Source organism: Sorex fumeus, unplaced genomic scaffold, assembly GCF_029834395.1.
Source record: "Sorex fumeus unplaced genomic scaffold, SorFum_2.1 ptg000265l, whole genome shotgun sequence".
Taxonomy (NCBI): Eukaryota; Metazoa; Chordata; class Mammalia; order Eulipotyphla; family Soricidae; genus Sorex; species Sorex fumeus.
This window is the reverse complement of record NW_026606322.1, coordinates 46,346-71,778: the sequence shown is the minus strand read 5'-3', so window position 1 is coordinate 71,778 and position 25,433 is coordinate 46,346. Positions and strand designations below refer to the sequence as shown.

Below are 25,433 nucleotides of genomic sequence, written 5' to 3'. Positions count from 1 at the left end.
CAGTGCTCCATCAAAGTTAGACGCTATTTTTAGTACTTCTCATTCATTCAGGTACCTACTTGGGCCTTTTAGAATTTAGCTGAATTTGTACCAGTACAATAGGGTGTTAAAATGCTTCTCTGAATAGTTTTTTTCTTCTCTCCATTTTTGTCTGAACTGCTTCAAGTTTTATCCTAATCATCTTTTCACTTTCTCATATTACTCAAACTTCAGAGTGGCAGTGAGGTAACAGAAAGGAGAATGTGTGTCAAAGAATCACCTTAATTTATCTACTTCATTAACTTGTCACTGAACTTTGAAAAGCAGGAAAACTTTAGTAGTTTACATCTGAAAGATAAAAATCTATATAGTTACAAACTAAGTTTAGTAATGTTTGAGAAATAGTACTACTGTACAACCCTCCACATACATACATATAAATGTATCTCCATACATAAGTTTTTAATAGACCGACAACATCAATAATTATTTTACAATAGCATCAAATTACAAAAACAGAAAAAGAAAAAAAACCGATGCCAATCTGTGGCCAGAATCTGCCTGGTGCTGAGAAACAAAAGATTTCTCAATCATTTATTTCAGTATGCTGCAAGGTAAGCCCAAAGATATCACAATATCCTGAAGTTTTCACTTTCACAGAATTCAACCCAAATCAAGGGCCAGAGCAAGAGTAGAAAGGGTAAGGTGCTTGCCTTGCATGTGGCTGACCTGGCACCACATCTCAGCACCACATCTTGGGCCCTTGAGCAACTGCAGAGTGCAGAGCCAGGAGTAAGCCCTGAGCACTGCAGGGTGTGTTCAACCTCTCACATGCCCCGCCCCTCCCCAACATTAGCGTCTAACTTTGATGGAAAAAAAAAAAATCCAATGCAACTCAAATACAGACACTAGAGTCACTTACCTGTAGTGGACTGAGCAGGACTCCAGAAGGCCAGTGTTTACAGGCAAGTGTGCACTGCAGCCTCAGAACTTTCCGTCACAGAAAGTTCTGTCATTTAAGAAAAGAAAATCTACAGGGCTGGGGAGAGAGTACAGTAGGTAGGGTGTGACTCTGAACGCCACCTACTCAGGTTCAATTCCCAGCACTGCTCCCCCAAGCACCACCAGGAGTGATCCCTGAGCACTTCCAGATGGGGTCAAAATCAAAAACAAACAAACAAATCTAAGGGAATCTAGAAATATAAATATTCTATCTGAGAACTGTTACTGTCAGGGGAAACTACAATAGATAGAATATGGAAATAAGGACTGTTTCACTTAAACACAGAACTCAGAAGAGTCTTTTCGCTTCTCCTGGCAGTACCAAGAGCAGTTACTGTTTTCATTTGGTTATCACAATCTTTCTGGGTGGCAGTTATTTTTCTAAGCTTCTTTTTTTCCTTTTTGAGTCACACCCGGAGATGTACAGGGCTACTCCTGGTTCACGCACCCAGGAATTACTCCTGGCAGTGCTCAGGGGACCATATGGGAATTGCTGGGATTGGCTGTGTGGAAGGCAAACGCCCTACCGGCTCTGCCATCGCTCCAGCCCCTCTCAGCTTATTCTATGCTGTGGAATGACTCCTTTCTAGAGCTATTATTGTTTTCTTTTATTTAACACTGAAATAGCCTCAGCAACCACAAATTCCATTCACTTCAAACTGTAAGGTAAAATGAAGCTCGAGTTCAAGATTTAGAAATGGTGCAACTGAATGTGTTCTTAACTCATAAAAAGGAGTCTAAAAGGTTTTTGCACATTAGAAAATCAAATTATCTCTCCATTTTGTAATATTTCATCCTTTTACCAGCAAGAAACACTACAGGAAATGTGGGCATTGAACAAGACTTTTATCACCACTCCACCCCCAACTCCAAATATTTAGGGTTATTTCTACAACTGCCTGCCTAATTACTGCCAGTTGAGATAGTATTGTCATCAAGCCCATATGTTAGTTAGCAAATGAATTTGATTCAAAATGATTTCAAATTTTGTTCATTACTTTATAAAATAAACTGAGATACAGTGCATTTAAATATGCTAATAAGCACCACTTTATTTCAAGCACTATTGAAAATTCTAACAAAGACCTAAGAGAGAAATAAGAAATCCACTACAAAGGAAGCAAAATTACCGCTAAGATCATATCCTCGTCTTCTCTGAAAACCCACAAGAATAAGACAGAAACAGGTGGCAAGATAACAAATAAATAGACAAAAATAAATAGTTTATGTACCACAGAAAATTATTACAGAAAAATAATAGGCAAAACTATCTCCTTCACAATAATTATAAAAATTCCAACATTGTAAGAAATTTGTGGACCTATATGAAAATGCCAATTCTTGTTACTGAAAGAAAAACAAAAATTTTTAATAATTTTTGGGTCACACCTGGTAGTGATCAGGGGCTAGTCCTGGCTGTGCTCAGGCTGTGCAGAGTCCTCTGGCAGTGCAGAGCCCATTTAGAGTGCCAAGGATCAAACCAAGGTCACAGCCATGGCACATGTACTGCCTTATTCCTGTACTATCTCTCCAGTGAGAAACTTAATTTAGAAAGTGAAATCAACTAATTTTTACGTAGAAAGATAAAGTATTATTACAATGTAGATTATTTCCTAATTTATAGCACTCAATGAATTCTCCTCTATTCATTTAAAAGTCCAGTAGGATTTTTTAAAATGTAATTTTTTTTTACTTCAAAATTCATTCAGAGGAATAAAATTTAGTATCTCAAACAAGAGTAAGGAAAAAATAAGAAACTGGGAAAATTTCTCCTTTTTTAAGTAGTAAAATACACACAGTTTACTAAGATCTTTTTCTTTTTTTAAAAAAAAATTGTATTAACGTCAAGACTCATGGCCTAATACCTGACCCAGAAGTAGATGCTGGGATATATAGGAGTGTTCATACTCACATAGTGAAGACAACTTCCAAAGTTAGATGGAAAAGATCATTCTATAAATGGTACTGAAATAAAAGGTATTAGTCCAATTTAATCATTTGGGGAAAACCTGTAAGATAGTATGTCAATATACATATTGATGCATATGTTAAGAATGAAAAGAAATACTATCCAATTAGAAGAAACTATTAAAATATTATCTATGTTCAGGATACAAAAGAAATTTCTAAATATGAGTTCGATTCCTCCGCCCCTCTTGGAGAGCCCGGCAAGCTACCGAGAGTATCTTGCCCTCATGGCAAAGCCTGGCAAGCTACCAGTGACATATTTGATAGGCCTAACACAGTAACAAGTCTCACAATGTTACTGGGCCCGCTCGAGCAAGTCAATCAACAGCGGGAAGACAGTGACAATGACATTAAGAATCAAATTGTTAATTAAAAGGCAGAGAATGGCAGGGTGCTTGCCTTGCATATGGCCTACTCAAGTTCAATCCCTGACACCACATAAGGTTCCCCCAGCCCCTCCAGGAGTGATCCCTGAGCACAGAGTCAGCAGTAATCCCTGAGCATAGAGCCAGGAGTAAGCTCTGAGCACAAAGCCAGGAGTAATCACAGTGCACAGAGCCAGCAGTGAGCCCTGAGCACAGCTGCATGTAGCCCCCAAACAAAACAAACAAAAAGTTAATGCAACAATATGATTTTATTTGGTAAAAATGAAAAGCAAAAGACAAAGAATAAACTGAGAAACACAACAGCAATAATTACAGTATATTTTTAATATATAAGGAATTTAAAGATGCTCATCGGAGAACAAAGAAATTGTTGGTTTTAAGAAAACCAAAAACCTGTGTCTGGTTGCAGCATGAAAAACAGATGGGAAAGGGCAGCTGGGACAGAGGGAGCAGGGGTAAGGCTCTTCCTACTGCACAGGAAGGCCGAATGTGGAGAAGCAGCGTAATGCCTGGGCTTCAGGACGGCCGGGAGCCATCAAGTCACCACACACCATGAAGAGAGCGTGTCAGAATGGCCCAGGCTGCTGACTGGGCAGTGTGGCTACTGATGCTCCTGCTCTCTGACTAGGCCATCCTCCTCTTGGCAGCTATCCTAGAGTGATCATGAAAAATGCAGGCAAAGCCTATTTTCAAAGAGGCTCAAGGGTTATTTCAAAGACTACAAATTAAAACTTTCTAAGCAATCTAAATAATACAAATAAAAGAATTGTAAAAATAAATCAAGGGTCAGAGAGATGACTCAATAGGCTGAGCACATGCTTTGCACACAGAAGGGCATATAGAATACGGCATGGGCAGCTTGCCAGGCTTTGACATGCAGGCAAGACACTCTCGGTAGCTTCCAGGCTTTCGGAGAGGGGCAGAGGAATGGAACCTGGGTTGGCCGGGTTGGCCGCGTGCAAGGCAAACGCTCTACCCACTGTGCTATCGCTCCAGCCCTATCCAGTGCTATCTCTCAGAGAGCACGGCAAGCTACCAAGAGTATCTCACCCATGTCCCATAAGAACCATAAATTATCCTCTTAGGTGGAACTTTCACTAGGGTAGCCCGATCACCAAAAACACATTAGGCCAATAATTTATTAGCCCCATATCAATTAATATTGCACCAAAAACAAAACAGTAACAGTGTGCGTGAAAGTCTAAACTGACAGGTCGCAATGGTAAAGCAATGCAGAAGCACACCAAGCTTAGTTAGTGAAGAAACTAGTCCAGAAGATCCAACCAGTAATGGTGCGCTAGACAAGCTCTCTGACAAGGAATTTAGAAGGGAGTTACTAAGGATATATAGGGAGCTAAAAGAAACAATGGAACACATCACCAATAAAACACAACAGGATTTGAGAGCAGAAATATTGGAAATGCAAACAAAATTACAAACAGAAATGACAGACCTGAAAAGCCGGCTCGGTGAATTGAAAAACTCAGTGGAAGAGTAACAGCTGCTGAGGACAAAATCAGTGAGCTCCAAGAAGTGCAGAGACTCTCCAGATAACAGAAAATGGAAAAGCCTCAAAATGAAGCAACAGATGTCAAGAGAAAATTGGGATGCAGCCAAGAGGAATAACATTAAGAATCACTGGAGTGCCAGAGGGGCAGGAAGAAAAGCCTGACGAAGAATAAATTGTCAAAGACATCATTGCTAAGATGTTCCCAGAGCTGCAGAGCACATGCAACCAGATTCAGGAGGCCCAAAGGGTACCAGCTAGAAGAAACCCAAATAAAAATACACCAAGACACATCCTCATCAGAATGATGAAAACCACAGACAGAGACAAACTTCTGAAAGCAGCAAGATCAAAGAAAAAAACTGCCTATAGAGGAGCATCCTTAAGATTTACAGCCAACTATTTGATGAAACCAGGGTCCAAGGACAGTGGTGGACTATAGTGAAAAAAAAAATCAATGAAATAAATGCCTCACCACAAATACTTTACCCAGCTAGACTCTGATTTATATCAGAAGGAACAACACACAGTTTCACAAACAACAACTCAGGAACTTCATAGACTCAAACGCATGGTTACAAGAACAACTAAATGGGCTACTTAAGACAAGCCCCTCAAATACACCAAATTTTGGCAGAAAAATGGGACAAAACCACATAACAATAATCTCTCTCAATGTCAATGGGCTAAACATACTAATTAAAAGACAAAGAGTGGCAGGATGATCATAAAATTGAATCAAACATTCTGCTGCCCGCAAGAAACACATCTTAACAGTCAAAGCAAACACACATTCAAAGTCAAAGGTTGGAAAATAATTCTACAGCAAACAACTCCCTCAAAAAAGCTGGGGTGGCCATTCTGGTATCTGACCATATTGATTTCAGACTGAAGAAGGTCACAAGAGACAACGAAGGTCATTTCTTATTGATCAAGGGATCTGTACATCAGGAAGAACTTACACTCCTAAATGTATATGCAACTAATGAGGGACCAACAATGCACTTAAAGCAACTACTCACAGACTTGAAGAAAGACACAGAAAGCAACATAATACTAGTGGGAGATTTCAACACCACTTTATCACCTCTCATAGATCAACCAGACTCGAGCTTGGTAAGGACATATTTTATCTGGGGAAGAAATGGAAGAAAGGGGCTTAGAAGATATATACAGAAAGGACACTTCATCCTCAAAAAGCTGAATACACATTCTTCTCAAGTGTGCATGGGACATTCTCCAAGATAGACCACATGCAGGGCCACAAAGCATATCTCCATAAAATGAGGAAGACAGAGATTATATTAATGATCTTCTCAGACCATGATGCACTGAAAATCGGAGAAGTGAATCAAACTGAGAAGCGAATCACACTCATAAAGAGAAAATCAAATCAAACACCAGGAAATTAAACAGCTCACTATTGAACAAGGAGTGGTTTAGAAAGGAAATCAAAGAGAAAATAAAAAGATTTTTGGAAACAAATGAAAATGAAGACAGGAGTTACCAAGCATTCCTCAGGAAGGAAGAGCGAGCCTACATAAGTAACCTAACTTCATAGCTTAAGAGCTTGGAGAATGACCGACAAAAGGAGCCTAACCCAGGCAGGAGAAAAGAAATAATAAAACTTAGAGCAGAAATTAACAAGATGGAAACCCCCAAAACAATCCAAAAGATCAATGAAACCAAGAGCTGGTTCTTTGAGAAAATAAATAAGATTGATAAACCTCTAGCAAGACTCACAAAAAAAAAGGGAGAGAGAGAGAAACCTAATAAACCTAATCAGAAACAAAAAGGGGGATATCACAACAGAAACTACAGAAATTCAAAGGATCCTCAGAGATTACTTTGAGAATCTTTATGCCACAAAACAAGAAAACCTCAAGGAAATGGATCAATTCCTGGATTCCTTTAGTCTTCTGAGGCTGAACCAAGAGTACCTGACCAGACCCATCACCATCAAGGAAATTGAAACGGTAATAAAAAGTCTCCCCAAACACAAAAGTCCTGGCCCAGATGGATTCACTAGTGAATTCTTCCATATCCTTAGAGAGGACTTATTCCCAATTCTTTTCAAACTTTTCCAGGAAATCGAAGAATCAGAAACACTTCCAAACAGTTCTATGAAGCAAATACCACTCTGATAATCAAAAGCAGACAGAGATTCCACAAAGAAAGAGAATTACAGGCCAATATCCCTAATGAACACGGATGCAAAGATACTCAACAAAATCCTAGCAAACAGAATTCAACAACTCATCAAAAAGGCAGCTAGAATACAGAAGGGATCACTAAGTCAATAGTGGTTGGAGGAATCTTTTGGGATGGGAGATGTGTGCTGAAAGTAGATAACGGACCAAACGTGATAGCCTCCCAGTATCTACATTGCAAACCATAATGCCCAAAAGTAGACAGCAGAGAATGGGGAAAACTGTCTGCTATGGAAGGGGGAGGGGCAAGAAGGGTTGGGGGGGTCAGTGGTGGAGGAGCATGTGCACTGGTGGAGGGATGGGTATTTGATCACTGATTGACTGGAACTCGAACATGAAAATTTTGTAACTATCTCATGATGATTCAAAAAAAAAAAGTCACACTCAACATAATGTCAAGACACATGCTCAGATACATTAAATCTGAAAAAATAAAAAACTCTATAGACTGCACACTGTATAATTCACTCATGTGTGGCACGTTAACAAAACTAAATAAAACAGAAACATAAACTTTTAGATTAAATTAGAGATTATCAGCAGGAAAGTGTACAAAAGGGGTTAATAAATTTGGAAACGAGAACAGATGACTGGTTAAAGAAGCTTTGGTAAATCTACACAATGGAGTACTATGTAGCTGTTAGAAAAGATGAAGTCATGAAATTTACATACAAGTGGTACTACATGGAAAGTATCATGCTAAGCGAAATGAGTCAGAAAGAGGGATAGACATAGAAAGACTGCATTCATCTGGGAAACACAAAGTAACATAATAGGAAACTAACATCCAAGGATAGCCGAGATAAGTACCAGGAGGTTTACTGCATGGCTTGGAGACCAGCCGCACATGCTAGGGGAAAAGGCAGCTCAGATAGAGAAGGGAGCACCAAATAAAGGGTGTTGGGGGGATCCTCCCAGGATGGGAGATGCATGCTGAAATTAGACTATAGACGAAACATGACTGTCACTCAATGCCTCTTTTGCAAACCACAGCACCCAAAAGGAGAGAGAGAACAAAAGGGAATGACAGAGGTAGGGTGGGATGGGGAGAATGGGGGGTGGGAGGGATACTGGGATCATTAGTGGTGGAGAATGAGCACTGGTGGAGGGATGGGTACTCAATCACTGTATAAATGAAACCCAAGCACAAAAGTTTGTAAGTCTACAACTGTACCTCATGGTGTTTCACTAATGAAAATTTAACATAAATAAATAAATAAATAAATTGGGTAAAAGGGGTCAGCTCTATGGCATAGGATGGAATTAAGACTTTGAGTGGTGAACATAAAGTATTACACATAGAGATGTTGATTTGTAATGATAAGACCTCAAATCTATATATTACAAACTCACTGTCACACTGTCCTCCTGTTGTTCATCGATTTGCTCAAGCGGGCCCAGTAACATCTCCATTTTGAGACTTGTTGTTACTGTGTTTGGCATACTGAATAAGTAACAGGTAGCTTGCCAGGCTTTGCCGTGCGGGCAAGATACTCTCGGTAGCTTGCCGGGCTGTCTGAGAGGGGCGGAGGAATCGAACCCAGCTTGACGGGGCAGGCTGTGCACGAGGCAAACACCCTACCTCTGTGCTATCACTCCAGCCCACAAACTCAATACTTCCATAATAAAAACACTTAAGATAATATTGATTGAATACAGGACCATTTCTCTTTTAGCGCGTTCTTTGTTCTCCTCTTCTAGAAGCTGGAGACGTCTATTCAGTTTGATTATCTGTCGTCTTAATGAAGCAGCATCTACCACGGTCATGTCTTCTGATGTCCCTTCAATTGTATCTATAGTTGACATGCCATACATGGAGTCATTCCTGACCAGCTGTCCATTTTGGCGAACAGCATTTTCACTCATAGAGCGCTCTCTTTTTAGCCTGCCAATGGCACGGATTTCTTCATTTTGAGGGGTTGGAGCAGGTCTCTCTAAATCCAGAAAATCTAAAGGTCTCTCACTTAGTACACGAGGTGGTGTCTTCAGTGCCAACGGTTTAAAGGGAGTTGACTGAATAAGGTCAAGATCTGCTGGTCTTAAGAATGGAATGTCTTCATTATTTCCTGCTACAACAATCCTCTCTGGAACTTGCATGATCACGCTAGCATTCAGAGCACCTTCTTGGAAGCCTTGTTCCAGGTCAGCATTTGGGGGTGCGACTTTTAGTTTTTCTGGAACCCTCATTCGCTAATACCTTCGGTATATTCCATTTCATACTGAATTCGACTAATTTCCGCCATCTCGGAAGCAGTGGGAGATGGAAACGTTGCCCCCCTACTCATTAAATGTGCACCACATACTGCTCACAATTTGGCATTATCTGCTTCTACACTTCATATTAAATCCTTTCTTGCTTCACAAAGTGTATGTTGGAGTCAGACACTTTTGTTCCCCTGGGCCCGCTGGAGGGTCCCTGGCGAGGACCGCCGCCCGCCGGCTTCCAGGGCGCTCGGCTGAGCAAATCGACGACTAACGGAAAATTAAGTGATTAAGTGATTAAGATAATATTACTAGAAAGCAAGCTTTCAAAATATTATATTTTTTAAAATTTATTTTTGTTTTTTGGGCGACATCCTGTGGTACTCAGGGCTTGCTCCTAGTTCTGCACTCAGAGATCACCCTTAGCAGGGCTGGGAGACCATCTTGGGTGTCAAGGATCCAAAAATGACTGACCAAGGCAAGGCAAACAACCTACCCACTGTACTATCATTCTGGCAATAATAGTTTATTTTTAAAACACAAAAATGCCTGCAGGGACATGCCAAAAATTAATGATTTTCTTTTGGTACTAAGATCAAGTACTTTTAAATTTCTTTTGAGGTTTCCTTTTTTTTTTTTTTAGTGTTTTAGTGTTCTCTAAAATGATCACTTGATCACTTGACTTCCCGTTAATCATCGATTTGCTCGAGCGGGCGCCAGTAACTTCTCCATTTGTCCCTGTCACGTGCTAGTGTAGCCCAATGGCGTCTGTTCGCTCTAGGAACATGAAGAACCTCAAACCGATCGTTCATGATCTTGATGAAGAAGTCTGACCATATGGTAGGTGGGCGGCCACACAGTCTTTTTACATCCCGTGGAATCCAGTCAGTAACAGCTCTAGTCCAGCGGTCATCTCTAAATCTCATTACGTGATCAGCCCATCTGATATTTGACACCTTGGCAAACGAGACAGCATCCCTGATTCTTGATCGTCGATGGAGGTCTGAACTCCGGATTCTTTCTCTCCTTTGAGTGAAACGTGATATTCCAAGCATAGCTCTTTCAAGCATTCCTCTTTGGGAGACCCAAATAGCGTTCTCATCCTGTTTGCATAGGGCCCAGGTCTTTGAGGTGTATGTTAATGCAGGAAGAACAGTGGAATCAAAGAGATGTGCCCACAGCCGGAGGTTCTTCGTTCTCTAGCTATTTCTTCAATGCTCTTGAAGGCGTTTCAAGCCGCTCTCTTCCTCCTGTGCAGCTCGGGTGCCAGATCATTTGTCATGTTGACTTCTCGACCTAGGTACACATGCTGTTGCATCCGGAGATGGTCGTTCCGTTGAGAGCGAATGGGGCATCAGGAACGAGGCTGTTTCTCATAAACATTATCTTTGTAAGATTCAGCTGTAGTCCGACCTTTCCACACTCACGGTCAAAGTTGGTCAGCATTTGTGCACTTTGCTTTGGTGTTATTAAAACAATGTCACCAGCAAAGCGGAGGTGGTGTAGTTGCCGACCATCTATCTTCACTCCGATTCCTTCCCATTCCAGTCGTCGCATGATGTTCTCGAGAGTGGCACTGAAGAGTTTCGGTGAAATGGTATCACCCTGCTGAACCCCTCTCTTGACATCAATGATTACATCTTTGTAGAATGGTGAGATCCTGGAAGTGAATCCGTAATACAGCTCACGGAGGATCTTGATGTATTGAGTTTGAATGCCCTGATTAGCTAGGGCTTCAATGACTGCTTCCGTCTCAACGGAATCAAAGGCCTTCTTTAAATCAATGAACGTTAGACAGAGCGGCATCTTGAACTTCTGAGAAACCTCAATGAGCTTGGTTATCATGTGGATATGGTGGATGGTGTTGAATCCTTTGCAGAACCCGGCTTGCTCGCATGGTTGTCCTTCATCTAGTGTTCGGCCAATCCTATTCAGGATGACTCGGGCGAACAACTTGTAGATGACAGACAATAGGCAGATCGGGCGATAGTTGCCAATGTCATGGATGTCTCCCTTCTTGTACAGTAGTACAGTCCTGCTGGTTTTCCATTGGGCTGGAACCTTGCATTCAGACAGGTAGCATGTGAAGAGCCGAGCCAGTGTATTGATGAGTACTGATGGCAGGTTCTTCAGGTGTTCAGGTCTGACCTTGTCTGGGTAGGGTGCTGTTCATTTCTTTACTGACAAAATGGCGTGTTGAATTTCAGAAGGGAGAACATTGGGAATGACATATCCATCCTGTGGAATTTGGTATGTCAGCAGATGGACATGGCTATCAAAGAGATTTGAGTATAAGTCATGGATAATCTTCTCCATTGCCATTCTGGAAGATGTGATAGATCCATCAGGACGTCAGAGGGCAGTCATCTTGGTCTTGTAGTTGGCGAAGGACAGACGGGCGTTACGAATACTTTTCCTGGCTTCTGCTGCATCTACCAGCACTTCTGCTCTTCTCTCTTTGACGTCTTCCTTGATCGCATCTCTGCACTGCTTTGCGAGCTTGGACATTTGCTTGCGGTTGCCTGAGGCATGCGCCAAACCACGCTGGTGAATAAGCTCAAGAGTTTTCGAAGACAAGCGATTTTTGTGGCTATCTCTCTCGGCATTCCTCGCACAATCATGGAGGTGCTGAACCAGTCGATCGTATTCTTCGTCAATGTTGTCAACAATGGCATCTTCCCATGTTGCCACAATTGTGCCAAAGAGCTCCCAGTTGGTGGTCGTTCTGGGAGTTCTCTTTTTAAACTTTGCAGCCCTTTCTCCCCGCTCTGTGAAGTAGAATTTTGCACGAAGGAGACGGTGGTCCAATCCTGTTTGGAATTTTGGCACAACAGCGACATCAGTCAGGCAAAACTGTCGATTGAATATGATGTGGTCTATTTTGTTGTGGAATCATCCACCAGGAGACTCCCATGTCCAACATTTAGATTCTGCCTTCTGGAACTGTGAGTTACCATGGATGGTCCTGGTCGACATGATGAACTCAGACAGTCTCTCACCCTGTTTGTTCCATTCTAGGCCATGGGTCCTGATGTGAAGTTCTTCGGCTGATCTCGGTCTTATCTTGGCATTAAAATCACCCACAATGACCTTGTAGAAGGTATGGTCTTCTTTACAGAACTTCCCCAGCTCCATGTAGAACTTCTCAATTTCTCCTTCATCATAATTGGATGTTGGTGCATAGACAATGAAGATAGAAACTGCTGGCAGTGAGCCATATCTATTCAAGTATAAACATCCGATTCGGGTTGTTAGGCATTCGAATGAATCAATGCTCATGGCCAAGTTTGTGTTGACAAGGACATCAACGCCTCTGACACCTCTTTTATCACATGTTCCGAGGAACAATTCTTCTCCAGTGTCGAAAACGGCGTGATGAGATTGGTGCCTTCTTGTCTTGGTCAGATCAATGATGTCGTACTTGATCTTTTGCGCTTGTACCATCAGGTCCTCGATGGATGCATCTGATGCTAGTGTATGTGCATTGAAAGTACAGATGATCATTTTTGTCTTCCTTCGTTGTAGCAGCCTAGTTCGGCCTTGAAAGTTTATCGGACTGTCCTTTCTCATCATTCTCAATGCTGCCATATTGGTGAAGCCTTCAGGGTCAGGGGAATGAGACCCACTGTAATTACTGGTTTTGGCATATCGAATACACAACGGCTAGCTTGCCAGGCTCTGCCGTGCCGGCGGAATACTCTGGGTAGCTTTCCCCGCTTTCTGAGAGGAATAGAGGCTTTTGGGGCGACCTCTAATTGCCCTTGTTGGTGTTACCATATTTGAACCCTATCAAATATGGTACGGCAATTCTGGAAAATGGGTATTTAGTGTCTTATAATGTCCAGAAAGCGTCCTGGAGTGTGGCGGCGGCTGGGTAGTGAAGGTAGTGGAGTCCACTACCTTTGAATGAGTCCACTTTCTCTAAAATGAAGATGACTAATTTTATATATTTTAATTACTCCTATTTTAAAATAAAATTTGCTATTTACTACATGCTAGATACTGCTCTAAATAATGTGTGAATATGAATATATGTAATCTTAAGAACTTGGTTTTTTTTTTTGCTTTTGGGGTCACACCTGGCAATGCACAGGGGTTATTTCTGGCTCATGCACTCAGGAATTACTCCTGGAAGTGCTCGGGGACCCATATGGGATGCTGGGAATCGAACTTGGATTGGCCACGTGCAAGGCAAATGCCCTACCCGCTGTGCTATAGCTCCAGCCCTTGAGAACATTTTTAAAACACAGAAAAATTAAGTTACTTGTCACAGGTCACACAGTTAAAGCCAAATTTGAACTTCTGTATCTCTAATGACAGTGAACATATTCATTTCTATAAACTGCTTGTGGGAAGGATAGATTAAATTTCAAAGAAATAATCTGAAGAGAAGTTTTATTAAGAAAGTCACAGAATGGGAAATTATTGGAAAACTGGTCTGAGTATCTTGAATATATGAAGTCCTATGTTAATTCTACAAAAGACATAAAACAAAACCCCTAAAAGAAACTAGAGGAAATTCAGAAAATAGGCAAAGACTTAAACAGTTATCTTTTCAAACCAAAATTTACAAATGGTCAACAGCACATGAAAAGGTGCTTACTAAAGTCAGTAGGGAAATATATGAGGTAAGACATCACACCCTCTACAATGACTAGAATTTTTTTTTTTTTGCTTTTTGGGTCACACCCAGCAATGCTCTGGGGTTACTTCTGGCTCTGCACTCAGGAATCACTTCTGGCGGTGCTCGGGGGACCATATGGGATGCTGGGAAATGAACCCGGGTCGGCCGTATGCAAGGCAAACGCCCTAACCGCTGCACTATGGCTCCAGCCCCAAGGCTAGAATTTTTGAAGAAGGAAAACTGTGGTAACTATGCAGAGAAATTACAATCCTAAGAAACTTGGGCAAGAAGCAAAAGTTTAATTCCTTTGGAGAACAGCTTTGGCAGCTCCAAAAGGTTCAACCACATTACTGTATGCGATTCTACTTCTAGATTTATACCTAAGAGAAATGAACGCATCTGTCTAGGTAAAAATGTGCACATGAATGTTGAGAATTGCATTCATCTTCTATTTATAAGTTAATTTTTAATTAGACATGATTTTACAAAATTGTTTATAATATGATTTTAGGCATACAATGTTCCCCCTCCAATTCCACCACCATTCCCATGATCCCATGCCCCTATGCCTCTACCAATTATCCCGGGTCCCCTTCCACCTCCGCAACCTCAATCCTTGTCAGACACACTTTAAAATTTAATTATTGTAGTCAGGGACCCATATAGTAACATTATCTTAACACTTAAAAAAAAGGAACCAATTCAAGGCTTGTTATAAAATCCATTGAGTAGATAAACAAAATGTGGTACATCTATATGGAATTTTATTTACTATTTTAAAAGATGAGGTATGCACACATGGTACAATACAAATGAATCTCAAATAGCAAATCTACGAAAAGAGAAACTTGATTTGTGGTTGCAGGAGCTAGGATACAAGATAGAATGGGAAAGTAATTGTTTATGAGATATTGGACTTCCTTAGAGGGTGATGAAATGTCCAGAAATGATTGTTCACGCTGTGCTTATGATACAACCATGCAACTCATACTTTAAAATCATGAGTTTTGTAAAGTAAATTTTATCAGCATTTTTTTAAACATAATTATACCTTCAGTAAAAATTCTAAACAGTTGTTTACACTATAGACTTTTTCATACTCAGGGTTAACTGTCTCATCTCTAAGACAGGATAATAATCGTACCATTCTAAGAGGCTTGAAGAAAATTAACATAAATGAAGCACTCAGAATGGTGCCTGTCAGGCTCTCATGGTGTCAGGGATGTTTTACCTCCCCCATCTTCCTGTTCTTCCATGAACGTGAATGTCCACCCATGGCGCCATATAAGCTCATTAACTGACTATGATCCAGAGACTCATAAATAAATCTTGAAAGAGATCAACAAGTTGCAGAGAAGCTTTCAGACCCCAAAGTCACCATCCAGTTTAAAAATTTAACTACAAAATTTTAGAATTCCTGGAGCAAGCGGCCACAACATCTCATACTCTACACCACTGATATACCCAGAATAGCATACTACATTGGATGGGATGTAAAGTAAAAGGCAATCAATCTCGTTTACAAAAATATTAACACACAAGGCTTAACCGGTAACAACATGTCAGTAATCACTTATAAAAGGGCTTACTGGCTCCAGGGTGAGACACAACAATCTTCACACACTTTCTTCTAAGGAAATCTTTTTTGATTATTTTTAGTGAATTATTCATAACAAGCAATCACTTGATCACTTGACATCCCATTACTCATCGATTTGCTCGAGCGGGCACCAGTAATGTCTCCATTTGTCCCTGTCACATGCTAGTGTAGCTCAGTGGCATCTGCTTGCTCCAGGAACACGAAAAGCCTCAAACAGATCACTCAGGGTCTTGACGAAGAAGTCTGACCATCTCATAGGTGGCCACGTGATCGTTTGACATCCTGTGGAATACAGTCGGTAATGACTCTAGTCCAGTGGTTGTCTCCAAATCACATTACGAGTCCAACCCATCTGATTTTCAATACCTTGACAAACAAGACAGCGTCCCTGATTACAGAGGTCAGAACTCAGGATTCCTTCTCTCACTTGAGTGAAGTGTGATACTCCAAGCATAGCTCTTTTTGATTCCTCTTTGGGAGACCCAAATAGCATTCTCATTCTGTTTTCGTAGGGCCCAGGTATCTGAGGCATATGTTAGTGTAGGAAGAACGGTGGAGTTGAAGAGATGTGCCCAGAGCTGGAGGTTCTTTGTCCTCTTAGCTATTTCTTTGACACTCTTGAAGGTGTTCATGCCACGCTCTTCCTCCTGTGCAGCTCAGGTGCCAGGTCATTCGTCATGTTGACTTCTCGACCCAGGTACGCATAACTGCTGCATTCGGAGATGTTCATTCTGTTGAGAGCAAATGGAGACTAGTCAGAGACTAGTCCATTTCTCATGAAGTCCAAACTTTCCACAGTCACGGTAGAAGTCGGCCAGCATTTGTGCTGCTTGGCTAATGTTTAGTGTTATTAGAACAATGTCATCGGCAAAGCAGAGGTGGTGCAGTTGGTGACCGTCTATCTTTACTCCCATTCCTTCCCATTCCAGTTGTCACAGATGTTCTCGAGGGTGGCACTTAAGAGTTTTGGTGAAATGGAATCGCCCCGCAGAACCCCTCTCTTTACGTTGATGATCACTCCCTTGTAGAATGGTGAGATCCTGGTGGTGAATCCAGAATACAGCTCACGGAGGATCCTGATGTACTGAATTTGAACGCCCTGTTTGGTTAGGGCTTTGATGATCACTTCAGTCTCAACAGAATCAAAGGCCTTCTTTAAATCAATGAACGTTAGACAGAGCAGCATCTTGAACTCCCAAGAAACCTCAATGAGCTTGGTCATCATGTGAATATGGTCGATCGTGCTGAATCCTTTTCGGAACCTGGCTTGCTCGAATGGTTGTCCTTCATCTAGTGTTCTGTCAATTCTATTCAGGATGACTCAATATAAAATAAATTATTTAGGGCCTGCTATTGGCCAGGAGGTTGGGTGAAGGTTGGGAAAATTGGAAATAATACTGGTGGGAAGGTGTAATGGTGGTGGGATTCCTGTTGGAATATTGATTGTAATAAATCATCATGAATAACCTTATAAAATTTTTTTAAAAATTAGCACAGCAGTAAGGCATTTGCCTTGTGTGCAGCCAGCCTGGTTGAGTTGGGTTCGATTCCTCCGCCCCTCTCAGACAGCCCGGCAAGCTACCGAGAGTATTTCGCCCGCATGGCAGAGCCTGGCAAGCTACCCATGACATATTCGATATGCCAAACACAGTAACAACAAGTCTCACAATAGAGACGTTACTGGGCCCGCTCGAGCAAATCAAACAACAGGAGGACAGTTGTTTGTTTGTTTGTTAAAAAACGGTGCCTGTCAGCTCTTGATAAATGTTAGCTATTAATAGTATTGTATTTGTAATCTTATAGGAATAGGAAAAAATGTCATATTCTATTTTCAAATCAGAGTCTTAGTGGTCACTTCAACAAGTGGTAAATATATTTGGCTAAAACCAAGAAAGAGAGCCAAGAAGATAGCTCAAAGGGTTGCAGTTGAAAGTCTGTATGCTTTTCTGGATTCAGTCAGCAGTATCACATGGTCTCCCCAGCTCCCTCACTCTTAGAAGGAACCCTCAAGCACTGCGCCAGGAGTAGCATGGAGTAGCACGGAGTAGCACAGGGTGTTGCCCAAACAGATAACAAAAAACCAAGACGAAGTAATAACATTAATTAATTACATCAAGAAGGAAAAAAGCACAAGCTAATTTTATGTGGCTGACATTGTCGTGGGCACTAGATACACATACCAAAAAAAAAAAAAAAAACCTAAGGAATAAACTAGAAGATCCACATATCCACATAAGAAGATTAAAGAAGTTGACAAGGAACTGGATAATTTTCTAGTTCCTTTGAATTATGAACAGATATACTCACAGAGCCACTTCATAGTAGTGCTTAAAATACTGTGAGTTTCTAGAATATTTCTCCATGTTAAGTAGAAGTTAAACAAATTCTGAAACCAGATGAAGGTTCTGGACTTCTCGAGACTAGAAACAGACAGTTTCTTTCAAATTAACTAGTTTTAGAGTTAATAATAATTGTTGCATATGAATTGAAAGTAAAAACATAGAAATGTTTTCAGGGAAGGACAGGGAGCCAGCAAAACTAAACTACTGAAAGGAGGTGGTGAAAACCTTTAAGTATTCACTTTCATGCCACACAACAAAGGTGAGGCAGCCCATAGAAAGATAAAATTCCAACCAATACCAAGCACTATAAATAGCACCTAAAGCCATAACTTAAAGAAGGCACTCCAAAGGCAATGGAAGTGTATGAGCTTATCATATTAGTACTGCTCTTTTTTGGTCATCTGGAAACAGAAATAAGAGCACATTACCAAATAGTTATTAGTCTACAATATTAAACAGTCTACCATGTTCAACAAACCATGATATATAAATACTTTTTATGGTTATATACCATCGGCTGTATAAGAAAAAAACCTATTCTAAAACTTTCAATAAAATTTTCCTATCTGAAAATAATCAAATAGGAGATTAGATAAAAATGATTCTATATGATAAAGAGGACCAGTGAGATTGCCTTGCATGTGGCTGACCCAGTTTCAATCCCTGGCATCATTTGCAGTCCCCCAAGCACCACAGAGATGATCCCTGAGAACAGAGCCAGGAGTAAGTCCTCAGCACCAGTGGACAAGGCCCAAAAACCAAACAAATAAAGCTATTATTGGAGAAAGAGCAATCATTACTAAGACTAGGGTAATGTTACTGAAGACATCACAATGACCACTACTTGTAGTTCAGACCTACCTGTGTCTGAGCTTTTTCTTCCCATCCTGAATCGGAGCTGTCTGCCATGGAGGATCTTGGCAAGGTGGTTAGCTGTCCAGTGCTGTGCTGGCCAATCAGAAACCATGTTACAGAAGATTACAGGTTGTTGTGAAGACATTATAATTTCTTTTGCCTTCTCTGGTGCAAATGGCTTGGCATGTTTAGCTATGGAGAGAAATAATAGAGCATTAGATAATTATAAAATAAAAAATAAAAAATAAAATAAAAAAATAAAAATAGATAATTATAAGTAAAAGTAAAGTAAAAGTAAAGGCCCTCCCGTTGATCATCGATTTGCTCGAGCGGGCCCAGTAACGTCCCCATTGGAGACTTTGTTGTTACTGTGTCTGGCATATCGAATACTCTCGGTAGCTTGCCGGGCTCTCCGAGAGGGGCGGAGGAATAGAACTCGGGTCGGCCATGTTGGCTGCGTGCAAGGCAAACGCCCTACCCGCTGTGCTATCGCTCCAACCCATATTTTATTTATATATATATAATTATAAAGGTTACTTAATCTGATGTGAATAAATGTCATCATTTTCATTTGGCAAGTCTTTCTGTGTAATTATACCGCATTTGCACTTCACTTATTACTTACTACAAATACTTGGCCTCAGAGAACCATAATTCTTCAATGATTTTTCTCATATTAAATCTTAACGGTTAGGAAATAATTGGTCTTCAGTGTCAAAAATGAAGTATAGGCTGCCCGCGGCGCCCATCTCATCCTAAATCCAGGTCAGCTCAGCTGCCGGCACGTGACCCTGGGACCTCCATCTTTCCCTGCAGGACCCCAGGTGTCTCCCGAGATGCCTGGAGAGCAGTTTTGAGCGTCTGCCCTGCCCTCTTCACTCCTGACCGCGGGGCCCATCTCATCCTAAATCCAGGTCAGCTCAGCTGCCGGCACGCGACCCTGGGACCTCCATCTTTCCCTGCAGGACCCCAGATGTCTCCCGAGATGCCTGGCGAGAAGCAGTTTTGAGCGTCTGCCCTGCCCTCTTCACTCCTGACCGCGGCGCCCATCTCATCCCAAACCCAGGGTTCCGTAGAGGCGTGGCCTCTTCACAAGTGGGCGTAGCCTCAAAATGGGCGTGGCTTAATTTCCAGCGGCCGCAGGTTGTTTTCCCATACCAAGGAACTTAGTCCCCAAGGAATCTAGTTCCCAACCTACTCAGCAATATGAAGAAACAAAGAAAATCCCCAACACAAGGGGAGAACAACAAAAACAATCTAGAACATTCTGTCAATACAGCTCACCTAAGTGACCTCTCTGACATAGAATTCAGATACGAAGTCATGAAGATGTTCAATCAACTCAATGAAACAGTCAGACAGACAGCCAGTAACACCACAGGAAAAAATCGACAAATTACGAGAAGAAATGAGAGCAGAAATGTCACGATTAAAAGATTCCATAGATGAAATGAGAAACTCAGTTTCTTCTCTTAAAAATAGAATGACCACAGCTGAAGAGAGAATCAGTGAGCTGGAAGATCAGCTGCACCCAGCCAACACTCAACAACAAACAGTGGCAAGGGACCTCAAAATGGCTCTACAGAGAATCAGAGTCCTAGCAGATGGTTCCAAGAGGAACAATATTAGAATCATGGGACTGCCTGAAGCTCAGGGAAACAATCCCAACGAAAAAAACCACCGTCAAACAAATCACCGCTGAAAACTTCCCAGAGCTCCACAATACAGCCATTCAGGTTCAAGGAGCCTGAAGGGTGCCAGCTAAAAGAGACCCCAACAAAAACACTCCAAGACATATCATAGTTAGAATGATCGATACTGCCGATAGAGACACAATACTGCAAGCAGCAAGAGCAAAGAAGGAAATCACATACAAAGGAGCACCCCTTAGATTCACAGCAGACCTATCAGAGGAAAGTCTACAAGCCCGAAGGCAGTGGCGAGACATAGTCAAAAAACTCACTGAAATGAATACTTCACCAAGAATACTCTATCCGGCTAAACTCTCCCTCAAAATCGAAGGAATGGTACACTATTTTATAGATAAACAGCAGCTCAGGAACTTCATAGACTCAAAACCAAACCTAAAGCAAGGCCTAAAGGGGCTACTATAAGAAAAAACAAACCCTACAACCACAACACAGCCGCACAGAAAGATGACACAAAACCCCATAACCATTCTCTCTCTCAATGTCGACGGTCTAAATTCACCAGTAAAGAGACACAGAGTGGCAAAATGGATACAGAGACAGAACCCAACATTCTGCTGCCTACAAGAAACTCATCTCAACAGCCAGAGCAAACACAGACTCAAAGTCAAAGGATGGAAAACAATCCTGCAAGCACACAACTCCCTCAAAAAAGCTGGGGTGGCCATACTAGTATCCGACAACATTAATTTCACGTTGAAAACAATTAGAAGGGACAGTGAAGGCTATTTTCTCTTCATCAAGGGATACGTACAACAGGAAGAAATCACACTCTTAAATGTATATGCACCTAATGAGGGAACAGCTAAATATTTAAAACAACTGCTAACAGATTTTAAGGAGGACATCACTACCAACACAATAGTACTTGGAGCCTTCAACATCGCCTTATCACCTCTAGATAGATCAACAAGAACAAATCCCAGCACGGAATTATTGTCTTTGAAAGAAGTAATAGAAGAGAAAGGGCTTATGGACCTATACAGGGCTTTACATGCCAAAAAGAAAGAATACACATTCTTCTCCAGCGCGCACGGAACATTTTCCAAAATAGACCATGTGCTAGGACACAAAACATACCTCAACAGAATCAGGAAGATAGAAATAGTATCAGCCATCTTTTCAGACCATGATGCACTGAGGATAGAAGTGAATCACACAAAGACACGGAGAACCAAATCAAACACCTGGAAATTAAACAACTCGATGCTGAACAACGAGTGGGTCAGGAACGAAGTCAAGGACAAAATCAAAAGATACCTGGAAACAAATGAGAATGAAGACACAAACTACCAGAACTTATGGGATGCAGCGAAAACTGTATTAAGGGGAAAATTTATAGCTCTGCAAGCATATCTTAGGTCGATAGAAACGATGCACATAAACAACTTGACCTCACAGCTCAAGACCTTAGAAAAGGATCAACAGAAAGAGCCTAAATCAGGCAGAAGGAAAGAGATCATAAAACTTAGAGCAGAAATCAACGACACGGAAAACAAAGAAACAATCCGAAAGATCAATGAAACCAAGAGCTGGTTCTTCGAGAAAATAAATAAGATAGATAAACCACTAGCAACACTCACAAAGAAACAGAGAGAGAGAGCCTTAATAAATCAAATCAGAAATAAGAATGGGGATATCACAACAGAAACTAAAGAAATTCAAGAGATCATCAGAGACTACTTTGAAAGTCTGTATGCCACGAAACACGAGAACCTGGAAGAAATGGATAAATTCCTGGATTCCTACCATCTCCCAAAGCTGAATCAAGAAGATATAGAGTACCTGAATAGACCTATTCACATCAAGGAAATTGAAACTGTAATCAAAAGTCTTCCCAAAAACAAAAGCCCAGGCCCAGACGGATTTACTAGCGAATTTTTCCAAACATTTAAAGAGGACCTATTGCCAGTTCTTCTCAAGATTTTCCAGGAAATTGAAAAAACAGAAACTCTCCCAAACAGCTTCTATGAAGCCCATATCTCTCTAATACCAAAAGGAAACAAAGACACCACAAGAAAAGAAAACTACAGGCCAATATCCCTGATGAACACGGATGCGAAGATTCTCAACAAAATACTAGCCAATAGAATTCAACAACTCATCAAAAAGATCATACATCATAACCAAGTTGGATTCATCCCAGGGATGCAAGGATGGTTCAACATTCGGAAATCAATCAACATAATCCATCATATCAACAAAAGAAAAGATAAAAATCATATGATCATATCAATAGATGCAGAGAAAGCATTTGACAAGATCCAGCAACCATTCATGATGAAAATCCTTGCCAAAATGGGGATAGAGGGGACCTTCCTTAATATAGTTAAAGCCATCTACCACAAACCTACAGCAAACATCATCCTCAATGGGGAAAAACTGAGACCCTTCCCCCTAAGGTCAGGGACGAGACAAGGATGCCCACTCTCTCCACTACTGTTCAATATAGTACTGGAAGTACTTGCAATAGCGATTAGGCAAGAAAAAGATATTAAGGGCATCCAGATAGGGAAAGAAGAAATTAAGCTCTCACTATTTGCAGATGATATGATACTAAACTTATAGAACCCTAAAACCTCTACCAAGAAACTCCTAGAAACAATAGGCTTGTATAGTAAAGTGGCAAGCTATAAAATCAATACCCAAAAATCCATGGCATTCCTATATGCAAATAGTGAAAGAGAAGAAAGTGACATCAAGAAAACAATCCCATTCACAATTGTGCCCCAGAAAATCAAGTATCTAGGAATCAACTTAACTAAGGAAGTAAAGGACCTGTACAAAGAAAACTACAAAACGCTACTTCAGGAAATAAAAGAGGACACGAGGATATGGAAAAATATCCCCTGTTCATGGATGGGGAGAACCAACATCATCAAAATGGCAATACTTCCCAAAGCACTGTACAAATTCAATGCAATCCCTATAAGGATACCCATGACATTCTTCAAAGAAATGGAGCAAACACTCCTGAAATTTATATGGAACAATAAGCCCCCAAGAATAGCTAAAGCAATTCTTGGGGAAAAGAAAATGGGAGGAATCAACCTCCCTAACTTCAAACTCTATTACAAGGCAGTAATAATTAAAACAGCATGGTACTGGAACAAAAGCAGAGCTGCAGACCAATGGAACAGAGTTGAATATACTGACATTTCCTCCCAAACATATAATCATCTAATCTTTGATAAGGGGGCAAGAAAAGTGAAATGGAGCAGGGAAAGCCTCTTTAATAAACTGTGCTGGCAAAATTGGACGGCTACATGCAAAAAAGTGGGCTCAGATCTCTGCCTAACACCATGCACAAAAGTAAAATCAAAATGGATTTATGACCTCAACATCAGACCAGAGTCCATAATGTTTATTGAAGACAAAGTCGGCAAAACTCTCCATGATATTGAAGCTAATGGTATCTTCAAAGATGTCACGCCACTGGCCGAGCAAGTGAAAACAGAGATAGACAAATGGGACTATCTTAAACTAAGAAGCTTCTGCACCTCAAAAGAAACAGTGACCAAAATACAAAGACAGCCTACAGAATGGGAAAGGATATTCACCAAATACACATCCGACAAGGGGTTGATATCAAGGATATACAAGGTACAGGTTAAACTCCACAAGAAGAAATCACCCAACCCCATCAAAAAATGGGGCGAGGAAATGAACAGAAACTTTCGCAAAGAAGAAATTCGAATGGCAAAAAGGCACATGAGAAAATGCTCTACATCACTAATCATCAGAGAGAAGCAGATCAAAACCACAATGAGATATCATTTCACACCACAGAGACTGGCCCACATCCACAAGAACAAAAGCAACCAATGCTGGCGCGGATGTGGCGAGAAAGGGACCCTCCTTCACTGCTGGTGGGAATGCCGGCTGGTCCAACCCTTTTGGAAAACAGTATGGACGACTCTCAAAAAATTAGAATTTGATCTGCCATTTGACCCAGCTATAGCACTCCTGGGAATATATCCCAGAGAGGCAAAAAGGTATAGTCGAAGTGACATCTGCAATTGTTTGTTCATTGCAGCACTCTTTACAATAGCCAGAATTTGGAAAAAACCTGAGTGCCCAAGAGCAGATGACTGGTTAAAGAAACTTTGGTACATTTACACAATGGAGTACTATGTAGCTGTTAGAAAAGATGAAGTTATGAAATTTACATACAAGTGGTACTACATGGAAAGTATCATGTTAAGCGAAATGAGTCAGAAAGAGCGGGATAGACACAGAAAGACTGCATTCATCTGGGGAACATAAAGCAACAAAAAGGGAGACTAACACCCAGGAATGGCTGAGATTAGTACCAGGAATTTTGCTCCCTGACTGGAAGGCCAGCCACACGTTCTAGGTGAAAAGGAAGCTCAGATAGAGAAGAGAGCACCAAATAAAGGGTGTTGTGAGGACCCTCCCAGGGTGGGAGAAGCATGCTAAAAGTAGTCTATAGACCAAACATGATTGCCACTCAATGCCTCTCTTGCAAAACACAGTACCCAAAAGAAGAGAGAGAGAACAAGGGGGAATACCCTGCCACAGAGGCAGGATGAGACGGGGGGGATGGGGGGTGGGGGGATGCTGGGACCCGTGGTGATGGATGACGGGCACTGGTGGAGGGATGGGCACTTGATCATTGTATAACTGAAACCCAAGCACAAAATTTGTAAGCCTATAACTGTACCTCGTGGTGTTTCACTAATAAAAAAAGAAGAAAAAAATGAAGTTTAGGGGTTTAAAAAGTTTTGACATTTAAAATTTGAAATGTGATTTACTAAAGTATTTCAGAAGATTATATTAAAAATGCTAATGGACTACTCTAGAACTAGATTTGTTGGAGTCAGCAATAATTCTAGTTGCTACATCCTGTTTAAGTGAAAGACTGCTGAATACAGCAATTTAATAGGGACATTAGATGTGGAGGGGGACTCAAAAATTTAGGGCCAGGGATATAGCTTATTTGTAGAAATATGCCTTGTATGTGCAAGACCCTGGGTTCAAACCCCAATATCACATTAAAAAAATTAAAAATACAAGAATTAGTTAAAT

At 41.0% G+C, this 25,433-nt stretch overlaps 1 protein-coding gene and 1 pseudogene across 1 annotated transcript in view; both read right to left on the bottom strand.

Moving 5' to 3' along the window:
• The window catches only part of LOC130018566 (HSPB1-associated protein 1-like), a 64,235-nt gene that overhangs the window by 19,744 nt on the left and 19,058 nt on the right, over positions 1-25,433 (bottom strand). The window contains exon 2 of the mRNA XM_056109319.1: positions 18,682-18,867. Coding sequence (XP_055965294.1) covers positions 18,682-18,867 — 186 coding nt within the window. The remainder of the gene's footprint in view (positions 1-18,681; positions 18,868-25,433) is intronic.
• On the bottom strand, positions 8,631-9,503 carry LOC130018636 (mitochondrial fission factor-like; annotated as a pseudogene).